The sequence below is a fragment of the Heterocephalus glaber genome, unplaced genomic scaffold, assembly GCF_053883595.1.
Source record: "Heterocephalus glaber isolate CG9 unplaced genomic scaffold, H.glaber_assembly_v1.0 deba00001497, whole genome shotgun sequence".
NCBI classification, from domain to species: Eukaryota; Metazoa; Chordata; class Mammalia; order Rodentia; family Bathyergidae; genus Heterocephalus; species Heterocephalus glaber.
This window is the reverse complement of record NW_028258320.1, coordinates 45,629,747-45,647,992: the sequence shown is the minus strand read 5'-3', so window position 1 is coordinate 45,647,992 and position 18,246 is coordinate 45,629,747. Positions and strand designations below refer to the sequence as shown.

General features: G+C 37.9%; 1 protein-coding gene across 1 annotated transcript in view; it reads right to left on the bottom strand.

Annotated features, from left to right (window-relative positions):
• Positions 1–5,994: 5,994 nt before the first annotated feature.
• The window catches only part of Cc2d2b (coiled-coil and C2 domain containing 2B), a 112,029-nt gene continuing 99,777 nt past the window's right edge, over positions 5,995–18,246 (bottom strand). The window contains exons 30-35 of the mRNA XM_087185004.1: positions 17,286–17,399; positions 15,482–15,616; positions 15,006–15,128; positions 10,795–10,853; positions 8,595–8,772; positions 5,995–6,500 (exon numbers count right to left, since the gene is read on the bottom strand). Of these exons, the coding sequence (XP_087041130.1) occupies positions 6,312–6,500; positions 8,595–8,772; positions 10,795–10,853; positions 15,006–15,128; positions 15,482–15,616; positions 17,286–17,399 (798 nt within the window). The 3' untranslated portion in view covers positions 5,995–6,311. The remainder of the gene's footprint in view (positions 6,501–8,594; positions 8,773–10,794; positions 10,854–15,005; positions 15,129–15,481; positions 15,617–17,285; positions 17,400–18,246) is intronic.

Here is an 18,246-nt window from a genome sequence, read left to right as displayed (position 1 = left end):
AAAAGGAACCCTTTTCCACTGTTGGTGGGAGTGTAGACTATAGTGAAACCACTATGGAAATTGGGGAAATTCCTCAAAAAACTAAAACTAGAGGTTCCATTTGACCCAGCGATTCCCCTCCTTGGTATCTTCTCGAAAAAATTTAAAGCATCAAACCACAGCTATATATGCACACCAATGTTTACAGCAGCACAATTTGTAATAGTTAAATCTTGGAAACAGCCCAGATGCCCATCAATAGATGAATGGATAAAGAAAATGTGGTTTTTATACGCAATGGAGTACTACTCTGCCATAAAGAAAGGTAAACTTGAGACATTTCTAGGTAAATAGATGCACCTTGAGACCATATTCGAGTCAAATAAATTAGACACATGTTTAAACATTGCATTGTTTTTCTGGTATGAGAAACTGAAAGGATAAATAAGGACCAAAATGTGTACAGATATTGGGAAGTAGGAAGAAAATCTTCAAATGGGAAGAGGAACAAGGGAGCGGGAAGGGGAAGGGAAAGAAGGGAAAAGAAAAAAAAGAATAGAAGGAAAAAGTGTTAACAAAGCTTCTGTAAATAAGGAGAGAAAGAGGGGTTGAATGAAGGGAAGGAGACTGAGGAAAAAAGAAGAACTGAGATATATCATGTACAAATACAAATTCCCTATGATGAATGTGATCATTATGTATATCTAAAGTATACCAATAACATTAATTTTTAAAATACATGAGTTAAAAAAATACCATAGCCCAAATATATGCTATTTATAGGAAACACACTTCAAATATAATTATGTATATACATTAACACAAAAGATGGAAATATATATCCCAAGTAAACACTCGTGAAAAGAAAGCTAGAGTGGCCACTTTAACATCAGATATAACAGACTTCAGAGTAAAGAAAATTACTAGAGATAAAGGACACTACATAATGATTTTTAAAAGTTAATTTACCAAGAAGACATAAATTCTCAGTGTGTGGGCATCTTCTGACTCAGCTTTTTGTCACTGGGACAAAGTACCTGAAATACACAATTTAAAAGAGGAAAGATTTATTTAGCTTGAAGCTTCAGAGGTTTCAGTCCATGGTAACATCATGGCAGAAGAGCATGGTGGAGCAAAGCTTCTTACTTCATGACAGCTGGGAAGCAAAGCGCAGGGTAAGATGTCTTGTCACCAGTTTAGACTTGAGATTTGGGCAGCCCAATGAAGAAATGCAGAGTCACAGACTATGTTAAACATCTTTTATTCAGCTGAATAGCCATAGTCCATCTGTTTAACTGCTCTTGTGGCCCTAGACACTGTACATTTGCAGCAGTCCTTAGCCTCTTAACCAGCCAATTTTTGCAGCAATCCTTTGGCCACTTACATGTGGCCAGTCTACATGTGCTAGCAACAACCTTGGTTATATAAGTTATTTGTACCAACCAGCGTTGCCCTTGGCTACAAAAGTTATTTACTTTGGGGTATCAGGAGGTGGGCCTGTGCTGGAGCTCTGCTGAGACAGAACCCACTGCCTCCCAGATCCCAGCCCCTCCACAGCCTAACCAAAGTACTGCCATCTTGTGCCTTCATGGTTCCCAACAGAAGAACAGCAGCAAGAAATATACCCTCCCAATGTAAGCGTCCAGTGACACACCTCCTCCAACTGAGCCCTATCTCACAACGCATTTCAGTTATGAACATCAGAGGATTAATCCACTCATCGATACACAGCCCCATGATCCAATAACTGGTCAGGACTCTCTTAATCCAGTCTATTTGATAACTAAGCTTAACTTAAACAATTGAGCTTCAAAATACATGAAGCAAATATAGATATAACTGTGTTTCTTAAGTTATTTCTTATAGCTGACTCAACTATTCTGAGAATTTCTTTTGATCCAGTAATAGGCTGATGTATTGTTTTTGATAATTTTGCTGTTTTTCTACTAGTTCTGTCAATTACTGAGAGAAGAGTGTTGAAGTTGCCAACTTTAATTATGAGTTTATTCCCAGAATAATTGAATAAGCTATAAGAAATACAGTAACATTCACAACCAGGGATGCTACATATCACACAGCTCCAGGAGTCCTTGCCCGTAAACTTTGAGTTGTGTAGTGCATAACCTGCATCAAGTATATGTAATGGTCCTGACCACATAAAATACTGTGCATCTCACTTGGATGAGTTTTACTTTTGAAGGGGAAAAGCAATATATAGAACATGATCTCATGCATATATATGCATGTGTGTATAGATTGTTATATGAATATTTGAGAATGCTAGTTAATTAAACGAATACAGACTTGGCTGGTAAGGGGACAGGAGAAGTGAATAATGTGGGTGGCAGAGGGGAGAACAGTGGGATAGGGACTCAAGCAAGAAGGAAAAAAACTGCTCTTTAAAAATACAATCACATTATGTGCACCCATGTTCATAGCGGCACAGTTTGTAATAGCTAAAACTTGGAAACAGCTCAGTTGCCTATCAACTGGAGACTGGATAAAGAAAATGTGTGTGTGTGTGTGTGTTGTTTTTTTTATAAAATGGAGTACTACTCAGCCATAAAGAATGAGAAATTAGATATATTTATAGCTAAATGGATGTACATTGAGGTGATACTCTTAAAGTGAAATAAATAGGACACCTAATAGTTTCTCTGGTGTGAGAAACTGAAAGGAGGATCAAAATGTATAATAGATAATGAGAAATAGGAAGAAAAGGGGCAAAGGGGAAGGGGAAGTAGTAGGGGTAGGAAAAAGGAAAGAAGAGAATGGAATTAACATGCAAAAATGAAAAAATGGAAACAAAGTCTGTAAATAGGGAGGGATGGAGGGGTTGAAAGGAGGGCAGGGGAATGGGGAAAAAAGAATCAAGAGAGATTATGTAAAGGTGCAACTCTCCAATGATGAATGTCATTGTATTATATATCTAAAATGTACCAATAAAATTAAGTAAAAAAATATAATCACATTTACTCACTTTCATAAGATAATGATTTTCTGTAAAAATTTTTTTTGAATAAAAAAGGAAATATATTTTGTTCAATTGCTTGAACCTTTTCAGTGATTTTCTACTGACCTTGAAATGAAATCCAGACTCTACTATGACCTCGGTGACTCGGTCCTTGCCTACCTCTCCAGTCTTGTACGTTACTACTCTTCCCCTGCCCAGGTAAGTCTCTCTCTGGACCCAAGCCTTTTTGCAATCCAAGTTTCCTGTGCCTTGCCCGCTTTTGCCACAGGTTCTTTGCATTTAGTTACCATTAATCTGTGGAAGACTCAACAGCTTCCCCTTTTTCCTCATCAATAGAATGGTGATTTTAGTTGGGAGAGCAACCTTTATTTAAAATATTTTCTCTCCCCATCTCCCTGTTGTTTGGAGTGATACAGTTGATGGGATATAAGTAGAAATTACTGGGTGTGGCCTCCTGGGAAATTTTTTTTTTACACAAGGTCTTGCTATGTTTCCCAGGCTGGCCTCATATTCCTGGGTGCAGCCTCTTGAATACTTGGGTCACCAGGTGCATACCATCATGCTGGACCAGTAGAAAGCTTTTTAAAAGAGCAAAACTGAGCTGGATGTTGTGCCACATGTCTTTAATCCTGCCACTCAGGAGGCTGAGGCAGGAGGATTGTTGCAAGTTCAAGGCCAGCCTGGACTACATAGTGAGATCCAACTGTCATCTTTTTTTTTGGTACCAGGGATCTAACTCAGGACCTTGGGCTTGTGAGGCAGGCACGGTGCCACTGAGCTAAATCCCCAGCCCCTCAATTGTCATCTTTTATTTCCCCTTTATCTTGCTGCATTTTCTGACCATGAGAATGGTTGTGAAGCTAAGGCCAAGGTTATCAAAGTGTGCTCCCCACTTTATCAGCCTCAACATCACCTGGAAACTTACAAATGCAAATTATCAGGTTCTACTCTAGACCCACTAAATCAGAAAGTTTGGGAGTGTGGCCCAGTAATCTATTTCCACAGGCCCCTCAGGTGCTTCTTATACTTGTTGAAGTTTGAAAGCCACTGAGTTAAACCATAAAAACTTCTTTAGTGAAAGCCAAAATGTTGGATAAAGACAAGTATACCTAAGACAGTGAGAAGCCACTGCACCAGACTTGGACTGCTTCCTCTGGCTTTGCAGTTATGTGAAAAAGTAATCCCTGCTTAGTTTAGCTACTGTTATTAGGTTTCTGTTACATGCAATTGAATACAATTCTAATTGAGAAATAATTTTTAAAATCTCAGCTTAAACATTATCTCTGTAGAGAGGCCTCTTAACTATTCTGCTTACACCCTCGACCTCCAATAATGTTTTCAATCATCTCTTCTTATTTCTATCCTTTAGAGCACTCTTCATCCCCTGACATTTTTTTACTTACTTATTGGTTATATTTGATAGTGTATACACTGTGAGAATGTAAACTTTGTAAGAGCGTAAACTTCACACTGGTAGGATCTTTCTCTTTTCACTGCTGTACTCTAGCACATACTAAAGTGTCTGGCACATAATGGATACTCTGTAATTATTTGTGGTATGATTTAAAAAACTTTAAAACTATTCCATTTAAAAGTATGTATTTTTAAAACATTTGAATGAAAAATGATTCATAATAGACAACTTCACAATTTTCAGAAGAAATTAATTTAAAAAGTAGCAGATACACCTGTAAAAAATGCATGTTATAAAAGTCCTCCATACTTGTCAGTGACTATTTTGCTACCTTACTCTTAAGTGGCCTACCAATTCTAAAGCCATACACAACTAATAAAAGGTCTAGGTAAACATTCATGTCCTACAGAAATGAATACATAAATTTAGCATTTCTATGGTAATGCCATCTTTTCACAGGCACCATTTTGCACCACCTCAAAGTGGGAGACTTGTTTAAAAATAAAACTTCATATAACACTTAAACACAAACTTTAAAATAAAAACAAAAATTCTAATCAGTTTTCTTATGCATGCCAGAAGACACACAATTAGGTTTGAACTTAAGGGAAAAAATTCCTTCATCCACGTTCCTATCTCACCTCTTCTGGTCATCTCAAATTAGGCCCAAGATTAACATCACTGGAAACAAACAAGGCCATCTCTAGCATCGGCCTATGTGGCAAATTTGAGGAAGGGACACAGATTGGAGGTTCCCTGTGGGTGAATTTGAAGGTCTCTGCTTTCTATTTGAGTGAAGCAAGAAGACGAAGTGGTCTTGCAATGGGACAGGGGAATTTTATCTTTACTCAGATAAAACTGTGCGGGTCAACTTTTGGAAATCTGTATTCCTTGGTTATATTTTTAAAATGATTAGTTGTTAAGTCATATTTAAGTAAATTGTGTAAATACTTTTCTCCATGGAGCACAGAAAAATGAAGTAGAATAAAAATATTCAGTATCGCTTCCTTTTTAGATCCCTATTCATTCTTTCTGGAGCAGCTACTAGAATCTACATGAGCCTCCCTGTGGCAACTACTGGGAAAAGAAGATAACAAAAAAATGCCAGAGGCCGAGTAGGGGCCACTCACAAGAAAAAAAGAGCCCTGGGATTTGTTAAGACAATTTTCTTACTTCTTCACAGAGTCAGAAAAAAAATTAAGAGTTTCCTGGGAGTCCCTTCCAAATATGAGGAGCTGTAAGGATTTCTTGTCAAAGTATCCTAAGAACAAACTTTTAAGAAGTCCCTAGAAGCTGACTTCTATAGATTTGCCTGGTTTTCTTTACCAGTGAAATAACCTTTTATCTTATGAAAGGCAATGACCTTAAGTTTCAATTTGAGTAACTTCTACATGCAATGGTATCAGAACCTGCATTAAATGTACCATCCTGACTTTAGTAATGACAGCATTCTGTATGGCTTCATTCTTTTTCTATTAACAGTCTATCACAATTGCCTGGGGAGTTTGCTGAAAATAATGCAGATTCTGGAGCTCCACTCTCAGAGATCTGATTCAATAGGTCTTAGGTGGCATCTGGAATCTTCATTTTCAACAGGACTCCAGATGATTCTTGTGAAGGTGGTGTCAGATCCACATTTGAGAAGCATTGACCTTAGGGGGAACAAGCCAGAATTGCTTCTTTTCCAGAGTAATACTTGCTGTAAAGAGTAATTCTCAAAAGATCTTCCTGGAAGAGGTCTCTGGTGAAGTGATCTACATTTATCCTCAAAGACTGGAGGGAAGGAGATAAAGGTTGGGGTTACTGCCCAACTCTGTAAGTGAATAAAAAATTGGGATTAGCACCTATCTGGATTTAAGGATAAGCAGCAAAATCTTGATAACAGGAAAGTGATGGCTTCTGGTTTAGGGGACCATGGTATGATCTCTTGCCTTTCCCTTCTTTTCAGTGATGTTGGGCTAAGGATACCAAAAAGACCCACACAGATAATATGTTGTTTGGGTATGGGTGAATATATACAGCTAAAGCAAATTCTGTCTCAGGAAATTCAGAAGAGTGAATTCCAGTTTGATACATGGCATCAATAACTGACTGAACATCAGTGTATGGCATCTGGATAGGAAATCCTGTGACCTGGATCAAGGTAAGAACAACACACAAACTCATTACAATCATAGATATAATTCAGAATTACTGTACCCCAAAAAGATCACAGAAGCCTCAAAGAAATAGTGGTCATAAAATAATAATTTGTTTTTATGCATGCTGATTATGTACTAGGTATAGTACTAAATGCTTTACACACATATTTAATTGCCAAACCAGCTTTTTGAAGTAAGTTCTATTGTAACTCCCACTTTACAGATACAAAAGAGTACAGCCAGATCTGTCTGATGCCAGAATCTGCTTATTTAACAGGCCACGAACTTGTACCCTTTCTAGATGGCAAACTACAAACAAGAAAGTTACTGGATCCTGCCTCCACATTTGAGTGTTTTAAGTGAGATTTTCTTCAACAATGACTTGATTTATATTTACTAAGTGACTATGTGCTAGTATTAAAGGATTTTGGAGTATGGCCCTGTGTAAAATTATTTAATAATACACAGATGGCAGTCATAAATCTTATGTAACTCTTAGATTATTTATCTAAGGAGGATTTTCTTAATTCTCAAATCTATTCACATATCCTTTCCATGTGATGGAGTATGTACTGTCCTTCTTTCTCCCAGATTACTTCATAAAATATAATGATTTCCCTTCTCTCTCTCTCTCTCTCTCCTTTGTTACAGTACTGGAACGTGAATCCAGGGTCTTTGTTCTGAGCTGCATCCTCGTTTCTTTTTAATTTTGACATAGGATCTTAGTCACTAAATTGCCTAGTGTATGCTCAAACATGTAATCTTCCTGCTTTAGTCTCCCAGAGTGCTGGTATTACAGGTGTGTGCCACCATGCCCCTGTCATTTCTGCAGTCCCTGGCACAATGCCTGTCATATAGAATAGAAATAATAGTTACCATTTACTGAACAGGTACTAGCTACTGGGCACAGTGCTGAGTATTGCATTTAATCCTTTTCACAACCACAAACCACATAACTTTTTTATTTCTGTTAGCTAGTGAAATACAATGTATAGAGAGTTTAGGTAATTTGCTCTAGGTCAAAGCTAGTGAGTAGTTAAACCAGGATTTGAATACAGGTTTCTGGGTTAGTCCAGGTTTATTATTGCTGACTACATTATTAAATAGATAATTTTATGTAGGAATTCCAAGTTTTAAACCTTGTTCTACATTTAACTATGTTTTGCTTACTGGTTCACCTCCCCCCCCATTCTATTAAAAGTAAGGCAAAGAAAAACAAAACAAAATTTCCTCCTATTCATAAATAGTGCCTGCAGAGTGCTTCTTAGTAGCTAAATTAGTCACTCCCATCAAATCTCCTTACTTCCACCTTTCAGAGAAGGAGACATCTAGCTTATTGGATGGTAGAGGGAAGAATTCTCACTCTTAGAAGGCTGGAGTGTTCAAAAACCTACTGGAATGGTTCATAAGGAAAAGGAGGAAAAAGGATGCCTGATGTTGGGGTTAGGGTAGAAGGAATGGAAGTCTTAACAAAATACTAAATGTCCAATATATTTGCTATGGACTTGCTGCGTTTGAGATAGCTGTTCACTATCCAAGAAGATGTCAATGGGATAATGAATATAAATGGAAGGTTAGGAGAGAAGTCCAGGTTGAGTGTATAAATTTGGGAGTAATTTGAATATGGGAGATATTGAAGCTTGCCCAAAATCCTCTTGCTCAGAATCAATAATAGAAAATTCATTTTATTACTAGAGATCCTCTTTCAGTTTCTCAATTGCAGGATGATTTCCTTCGGGCATCTTTTTCCAAAGTTTGTAGTTTATCCACCATAAGACATACCACTGGTTAAAAAAAGCCAGGCGGCTGGGGATTTAGCTCAGTGGTTTCGGCACCTGCTGCGCAAGCGCAAGGACCTGAGTTCGATTCCCGGTACCAAAAAAAGTCATGCAATATGATTCTGGTAATAACTACTCACTAGACTTGGTTTTTCCCTTTTTGTCTACAAGTAAATGGATTTTAATGCCTTAGTATCTATCTTCCAGGACCAAGATATAAAGGCATTTCAGAGATATTTAAGATTGCTATTTATCAATTAGCAATACAAAAAAGCAAATGTCACTAATGCATTAAATCTTATACAAACCCAGTAAAATTGTAGCAGTCTTTCAAATTCACTTTCTTCTTCAGATGAAACAAGACTTGCTGTGCCAAGTTCCAGTTTAGGAAGGATTTGTCGCAAAAGACAAGTACATTGTCGATTCCAACGTGTTGGGTGCTTAGGTCTCCATTCCATTATTTTACACTTTAGAGTTCTTTCAATCCTAAGATAAGAATGCAAAGATAATTTTGTGGCAAATTACAATTCATTTAGTAAATATGATGTGAGTTTTGTCACTTTTATTCAAATACTGTATGAGAATCATATTTTTGGTTTTAGGAAGAAATCAGCCTCTACAGTGATGGTTGTCTACCACCATTCACATTAAACTAAGAGATAAATCGACTTTTGGTTGGCTGGTGACAGCAAAAATCTTCACTGGGTATCCAGAAATTAGAGCTCCAAAGCACATCTCTTTACTGGTATATAAGCAGCTGCCACCTGGGTGTGATTTGACAACACCTACCATCTAATCACTGTGTCAACATTCCACTCTGTAAGAGCCTCCTATGACACAGGACATTGTATTCCCTGAAGAAATCATTTTTACAAAAACTCAGTTATTTGGCCTATGATGATGTTAGCAGGGATGGGATTATTAGATCAGTTAATTTATTAAGCAGAGTTGTCTAATGAGACAATGGACTGATAAGTTTGGTGATGGGCTTCCCCCTTCTAGAATGTAGCTCTTTCCATACAGGCAGGGATTTTTACTGGTCTTCTCAGGCCCTAGAATGGTCTGTAGGGAAAAATAAAGCCAAAGATGGCTATAGTTTGGTTCACACTGTTGGAGGTAGTGGTGATTTCTGGTGGACATTAAATCCAAGTCAGCAAGATTTTAGCACAGGTATACCTCATTTATTTCTGTAAAAAACTGATATAACCAACATTGGTTCTGGCTGATGTGACTAACTTATATAACCAAGGTTATTACTGGCATGTAGCCACTACTATGTAGACACTTATGCACAGTTAGACTAGCAGGTGGGCGGGGGCCTGAGGACCGCAATGTGAGTTGGCACCTGAGAATAAAGGCATGTTCAGACATTTCCACAACTCTGTGTCTCTTCCTCAGGCTCTCTGAATCTCAAGTGAACCTTCTCAGTCTGACCTGGTGACGAGATACAGTCTCTAGTAAGAAACCGTGCAGGGAATAGTGTGAACTCATTGATGGGACTGTCCTAGGAAGCCTCTCCTCTGTGTAGGATCATTGTGTGTGACAGAGTCTTTACCACAGTGTGTTACCAACAAAGCTGCTAGGAGTCTCCTCTTGGCTAGCTTTATATTGCAACTAAGCAGGCTAGAGTTTGCAGAGGGTCTCAGTCATGGCCATGCATCAGAATAAATCATCTGTGGTGTTTTATTAGACTATTTCACTTCCAAGTATTCAACAAGCCTGGTCTGGGCCCCTGAAACCTGTATTTTTAAATAATTCTAGAAGCAATGTTGATGAAAACTAGAAGTTGAGAACAATTTCCCTACTCATTACTTACTTTTAAAAAATTGGTTAAGAAATGGGAAGCAAGTGATGGGAATAACAGGTAGAGTGGGTTGTGTGCTAGTGAGGAAAGGAAGTGGCAAAATGATATTCTTCATATTGTTTTGATTAATTGCTAATGGCATACCTGCCAGCCTGATATGTGAGTTTGAGTCACTGAGGGAAATCAGATCCAGAAGTTTCTGATGCATTTGGAGCAGGGATGAGGCCTTTTTCAAAGTCTGTGACCCTTTGGGTTGAGTGAACAACTCCTCAAGGCACTAGTGTGTATGTCTTGGGGAAAGAAGAGAGGACCTACGAGTGACAATATAGCTATTTCTGTCACCCAAATGAGATGTTTTTACTATACCCTGGGTCACAGGCCATTTATCTTTCTGTCCTTTCAAGAAGTATGAGCTACTGCGTTATTACTATTACCATAGCTCAACAAACATCTGTGCTAAGAAATTTCCAGCAATGAGCTACAAGGTTTCCCTGAATTAACTTATACTCTTTCTTTCAAGGGGTGCCCTGGGTGAAAGAGGGGTCATTCTTCAATGTCTATACCAAGAAACAAGTACTGTAGTTCAGTGGAACTAACCAGTACAGTCTCCCTTTCCATGCTTCAGTTGCTTAATCTCACAGGTATTTTAAAAGGCTGGGTTAGAGGACTAAAAGGTGACTAACGAGATTAGCAGAACACAGTACCTGTTCTTTAGATCTTCTACCATATTTTTATTTGTATCAGAATAAATGATTTCTTCAGGCTGAAAGACATACAACTGAAAGTTAAGAAAGATTCTAGAGAAACCATCTTTATATTACAGTTACCCCTGGAGTTCTAGGAGTGGTGGGACCCAAACCAGTTTATTGGAATAAAAACACTGAATCCATTAAATAAAACATAGATCACTGCATTTCATTTGATTTCAAAATTACTTTAACAGAGTATGTGGACAGGGGACAGGCAGATTTAAAAAGAAGGTATTTTTCATAAGTAATACAGACCTGCTATTCCATTCATTTATCCAAACAAGCATTTGACTTGCTGATGATTCTAACAAATAATCTTTGGCAGCTGAACAAGTCTCTTCCAATTACTGTGTCTCTGGTGAAGTTACTTAAACTCTGTTCCGAGTCTCACTTGCCTCATCTTTAGAATACGAGCTACACTATAATAGTGCATACTACTCTGGGACCTTATGATGGAGATTTTTAAATATAGGTAATGCCTGGCACATAGGGAATGCTCAGTAAACATCCAACATTATTATTATTGTTATTACTCTTCTAACATGACTTATCATCATTCTTCCCTCAGTATTTGGTTCTCACAACTGACAGGAGCCAATTCTTTGTGCTTGTGTGTCTGTGTGCACACATTTGTGGGTGTATAAATTAACACACACACATAGACATATAGACGCACACATGGAATCCATTTCAAACTTCCCTGCCTCCACGCCTTTGCTCAGGCAACTCTCTGTCCCCGAAAGCTGAGGGCCAATGCTCTTCCCTGTTTCCTTATGTTCCTGTCCTAGGAAAGAATTTCTAGGAGAGATGGAGGGCTTCTCAACTCAACCTTGCTCTCCCTGCAGGGCTCACAAAAATGACAGTAAGGGGGTGGGCTTAGTTTTTATTATGAGTATTCTCTAGCTGAGGAACAGAGGAAGTTATAGGGATAGATGTTCTTCGTTCATGAGTGGAATGAGGGTTGTACAAAAGGTGAGCAATGCCTGATAATACTCTAGGTTGCCAATGTGTGGCCTCCAGGCCAGCAATGTCAGAGCTAGAAACTTGTTAGAAATACAAATCTTGTCCCTCCCTTCAAACCCACTGAATCCAAAATTCTTGGGTGAGGCCTAATGAGCTGTGTTTTAATAAGCATCCCCCTCAGGTGATTCTGATGCCTGCCATGGTTGGAGAACCACTAGATTATAGTCTTAGGCCAAGGGAGCATCCCCACAACAGAAAATTGTAGGAGACAGAAGACATTAAGAAATAGAAGTACAAACATCAATGTCACCTTGAAGGGGCCAGCAGCTATTCCAGATAGGACAGGCAGACTAAATTTCCTGATTGCTCTTACCAACTGCTGTCTAGCCCTCTACCCCAACCTGGGCAATGCCTGTGGATAAGTTAGGTCTCTTCAGATTTGAGAATTAGGCCTGGGTATACTGACTTGATATATTTATGAAGTCTGCTTTCTTTTTCAGCAAAAGCCTCTTTTTTTTTTTTTTCCTGGGAATTCATGTCCTTTAAAAGTTCAAGAGGGTTTTCCTATTAACCTCAGCTCTGGATGCCCATGTATTCATCCCATACACTTCAATTTGTGGTTTATTCTTGGACAAATGTGGCAAGGCAGAAGATGGAGAGCGCCATTAACCCACAGGAAATAAATCAGGAGAGATAGCAGTCAAACACAAGTATGGGCTTCTATTTATGGATTCAACTTGGCATAAAGTTTAGTTTCTATCCTCAGAGAGACTCTTATAATACAAGGTTAATTATGGCACTCCTTGCTTTAGTGCTGCTCTTTCTGACTGCCCTGAGGATAAAGGCCCAAAGCCTTGATTCTGTTCACTCCTTAGCTCATTTCTGCACACTCCCTGCTGAGTCAAACTGGCCTTCTAGCTCCTTAATAGTTTATTCCCTCACCACTTCAAGTCTCACCTTTCTTGCCCTGCTATTGCAATCATTCTCTTCCCTGACTTTCATCTAGGCAAGCTCCTCCTGTTCACCCTTCCTCATTCAGCTTGTCACCATTTCTCCTGAGAGCCCTAAAACTTCATTCCCTTATGTACTCCCAAAGTTCATTCATTTCTTCTCTAAGCACATTGATCATGCCCCACTGCAGTTGATTGTTTTGTCCTGTAGAGCAGAAATTCCAAGAACACTGAGATATAACTTTTTTCTTTGTGGTACCTCCACCTAACACAGCAATGGGTCAAAGCAGACATCAATAAATATCTGAATGAATAAGAGAATGATAATATATTGAGCAAACATCTTCATTTCTCAATAGTTTATTTACCCTTCAGGAGGCAGCCATGCTTCAGCCACAGCTTTGGGCTGGGAAAAGCAAGACATGAACTGTAGAGGCTGTAAATGTGGTTTGCTTAAGAGAGATAAGCATATTTCCCCTTCATAAAAGTGACATTCCAGGGCCAAGGATGTAGCTCATTGGTGCCATGCCTGCGCACGCACAAGGTCCTGAGTTGATCCCCAGTACAAAAAAAAAAATAAGACATTTCCAACAGGAAATATACAAATATATATATATGCTTGACCTACATGGAAATGCTTAGAAAGATGCATAAGAAACTAACTACTGGAGAGTAGTTATTTCTTAGAGAGTGGGAAATATGCCCACTCTCCCTGAAGGGGAGAAAAACTTCTTTATATACTTTGGTACTCTTTTTAGCCCCTCCTAACCATCATGCATTCTTTGTGATATTGTGAATTGCCTTGAATTCATAAGCACAGAGAATAATGTAATGAACATCCACTTGATATACCTATTTGCTCCCTGATCTCATTCCTTTTTTTCCCTCTCCCCAAAGATAACTTTTTATTTGATTTTGATATTTATCATTCCCATGAAAGCCTCTCTCCCTCCAACACAAATAATATGTATTTTTCAAATTTCATATAAATGGTTTTGTATTATATGCATCTGAGCTATCATTTCACATCTTTATTTATTTTGTTTAACATTACATTTTTTATATTCATTCTTGTTGATATGCTCTAGGTCAGAGGTTCTGAACCTTGATTGCACACTAAAGTCACCTGGAAAGATTTTAAAAACTACTGATATGTGCCTTCCACCTTCAGAGATTCTGATGTAATGAGTGTATAGTCAAACTGAGAATTACTGTAAATTTGCCCTCATAGAAAAGATCATTGTGTGAGTACTTCCCAGCTCATGTACTGACTTTATAATTAATAAATTGTTCCCAATTTTTTGATATTTCAAGTTATTCTACAATGAATATTGTACTTGGCTCCTGTGCATGTTCCTAATCTACAGTATCTATGTATAAGTTTGAATAAATGGATCAAAGGTTATTCATCTTCAACTTTACCAGATATCACATTGCTTTCCAAACTAGTAGTTTATATCTTACTATTTCTCTTCCTTGCCAACACTTGGTATGATCACACTCTTTTGGTCAATTTTATGCACTTAAATAGTATTTTATTTTTAAAAACTGAACATTTGAGTTACTGCTTCTGTCTTGCCTATTTTTCTATTTTTTTTCTCTCCTTTCTCTCTCTCCTCTCTGACCCTACAGTGCCCAATTTGTGGACTTTGCAGTTGCCTTCACCCTGCCACACGATGTCCTTCAATCCAGAAACATCTGTGGAAATGATATTTGGAATGCCTTCCCCAAGTGATATGAGTACATCACAAGTTCCATAGGCCAAGCCAACTATGGATTGAATTAGTTTTTGGACTCCCATGAGCCTCAGGCAGCAAGATTATAGCTTTCAAAATCAGGGGAGTAGAGAAGCCCTATCATAATCCCTGGCTTCAAAAAACAAGACCTGATTTTCTGGAAGCATTTTCAAGCTTTGTTAACATCTTTGCATCAGCCCTACTCACTGCTAGTGTTTCTGTCCTGTTTCTAGTCCATAAGATAATTACCTCATTTTGGGGCCCTGATGTACATTTTTTGATAATTTAAGACAAAACCTTTTCCCTAAATTTCTTCCTTTCTTTTCTTTCTTTTTTCTTTTTACATTTAGAGGAAGGGGCCAAAGTAACCCAAACACAGATTAGATGGCAGAGAAAACTAGTTTTGGTTAACACTGCCAAATAATTCAATAAGCAACCAACCATAAAACATAACAAGAGTTGTCACTAGAATTTATGGCAACTTTCATATAAACACACTTAGAAGAACATAATTTACCTGTATGCTTTGTACTTTTGTCCCCTGAAAACTTTTTGGAAGCAACTGTTTCCAGAAACTTTCCTTTGAATAGTCAAAATATATAGCCATTGGTGTATTATTTTGTTGAACATTAAACCAGACCTATTAAAATATTAACATAAAACCAATGTAGGACTATAGGAATACAAGGTCCGTGATTAGGATAGAGCAAATGTTTACAGTTTTACTACTCAACAAAGTGGCAGAAGACAAGAGTTCTGAGGTAGAAGACAGATTCCAGGATTTTGGGATCAGAGGACTACCTCCATAAGTCTCAACCTTAGAAGCTCTATAGAATCACCTGGGGAAGCTTTAAGGATGAAGATTGCCTAACCCCCGTGCCCCAGGGATTCTGATTGAATACCTATGTCATCAAAGTTCCCCAGGTGATTCTCACATATAGTTAAGGTGTCTCTTGAGACAACTCAAAATAAGATTTCTCTCCATATACTTACATTCCTGTCATCAAACAAACAATCTATGCTTTGTAAGGGACAAAATGGATCAAACTGCTTGTGACATTGTCCAGTTGATGGATTCCAAAGCAAATATTCATTAGTTTCTTGAGTTAATACATAGGCAACATGACCCTGAAAGGAAAAAGATTGAAAGTCATTTTTGGTGGTTTTAACTTTCATATGTGGAAATTATAATGTAACGATTCTCATTTCTAAAATAAAATATTTTAAAAGGCTTCTAAAATTTTTTAAAAGGGGAAAAAACCTCTTAGAGCTCCAAAACTCCTCAGACCCAGGTTAGAGTAAGGATTCAAATGAAAGAATGCTGTGGGTTCATCCTGAAGGTAGTACAATACAGTGGACCCTTGACTTACAAACTCAATCAGTTCCCAAGGGCTGGTTGTAACTAAGTCAGTACATCTGAGATCTGGATGTTTACCTAGGTACACGCTATAGATAAGAGGCAGATGAATCTTCCGTTAACCTAATTAACCTAAGTTGTTTGTGTTTCAGGCCAGTTGTAATTTGAGGGTCCACTGTGTGCTATTCTGACTAAATAAATATAATGATGACTTTCCAACAGATACTATTAAAGTGTTCTGAGATAGAAGCACTTTTGTCTAATTTCCACAAAGGTGCTATACAGACTGTCTGCACTTTGGTTAGACTATACTTGAAGACTGAGGGTGAACACCAGGCTGAGTTAGGGACTAGAAAGTAGCTTTAGGCTCTGACAGAACCAATAAAGAAGTTAAAAAGCCACTAAATCAAATTTGAGAACAAGGTTTGGAGTTACAGGCTAAAGAGAAAGTAGACTGGAACGTAGTCAGACAGGAAACCAGTCTGAGAATAAAAAGTAATCTTGTCGGTATGTTGCCCTTAACATACCTTTTGCAGTGTAAGACTTTCTCAGCAAAGAATAAATATATCAAATTATAAATTTAACATTTATTGTGTATTTGTGTGTGCCAGGTACTATGCTAAAGAATTATACTAATTTTTCTTACTTTAATTCACTCCCAATTCTGCGAGGTACAGATAATTATTATGCCCACCTTTCATATAAAGAATCAGAGGTTAAAGGTCTCATCTAGGGTAATAGAAAGTGGCATTATTCCAATTCTGTGAGGAGATAACTGAGGCTCAGGGAAGCAAACACAATTGAGACCATACAGAGAGTAAGTGACATTGCTAGGTTTTAAACCTCTGTGCCCCAAATTCACATTCTTAACACTACTCTGTGTAGCCTTTGCCTCCTTAACTCCAAAGCTCTTGCTCTTTATCAATGCACTCACTGTCTCTATTATAGGGGAAACTGCGCTTCGGCCACACAGTTGAGTTGAATCCTTGCAAGGTGATTCCCACAGTATGGGTTCAGAGGAATAAAGCATATAAATACTATACTTGCTGAAAAATTGTTGGCTGTTTACTGCCACCTAGTGACACTTAAGACTACAACAGAGGATTATATCCAAGGATTAACCATAGGATTTAGTTAACAAAACTAACACAAAAATAAACTATGTCAAAGGAATGCAGGAAAGTAAGTTATCATGAAAAAAAACATAAGGCAAGATTGGAACACTGACACTAAACAAGATATTCATGGTGGAGCTAAAAATCCAAAGGGGAAGCTTTCTGGAGGTATGGATTTAGGAAAATATATAATATATAAAGTTGCAAAATTTTCAGATAGGTAGACACAAATTATCTTATGAAAAGATGAAAATGTGGGGTTGAAGTTTTTTAAACTCGTAGTTGAAATCTGATTTAGTTTTGCTCATACAATTCTAAAACTTACTTCTAATAATGAGGTTCCCAGGAGGACCAATGCCTTCTTTCCAAAATACAAAAAGAAATTACAGAGAAGTATGGCATGCTCTTCCTTATTTCCAATAGCTAAGCTGATGCAACGCTAAGGCAGAACAAAAGCAACAAGAACATCAAGAGAGGAAAAGAAGTTGAATAATGCAAATATCCAGAAACTTATAGCACTTATAGTCCTTCCAGTTTCAAACACATCTATCTTTACCAGGTTGCTAAGATGACAGCAAAGAGGAAAGGTCTAGCTTTGTTTGACAGTAAAAGAGAACGTTGACTTGAAATACTGGGATTGTCATTGTTACAGGACACTTAATGTGAATATAGCATAAAGTGATTAGAAAGTTTATACCCAAAATGGAATGTGTTTATTGAGAACAAAAATTAAATTACTCTTGATAACCAGGGACATAAGGACTAGTATTCTGAGAAACCTTATCTGAGAGGGAGTAGCTTAGTATTCTGAGAGAAAGTGATCCTTATTGGCCAATGGAACTACAGTATTTTGTCCTGTACATGTACCAACATAGTATTCAACTCGAAGAGAGGAAGAAGCCTGAGTTGGAGCCCAATCAGAAAGAATGACTGAAACTTCTTCAACTGAAAGAGCCAAGCAACTGGGTTGGGCGCAAGAGATCAAGGGCCTGGGATTTAGCTCAGTGGTTTTGCCGCCTGCTGCGCAAGCGCAAGAACCCAAGTTCAATCCCTGGTACCAAAAAAAAAAAAAAGAGAGAGATCAAATACAGGGTGTCTAGTAAGGTTGTATAGCAGGAGAGAATAAAAGCAACAGAAATGGCAGACTGATGATCTACGACCTAATTTTTTTTTTTTTTTTGGTACCAGGGATCAAACTTGGGACCTTGTGCTTTTGAGGCAGTCCCTGGAACCACTGAGCTAAATCCCCAGCCCTCTGTGACCTAATCTTTGTTGACAAGTATATT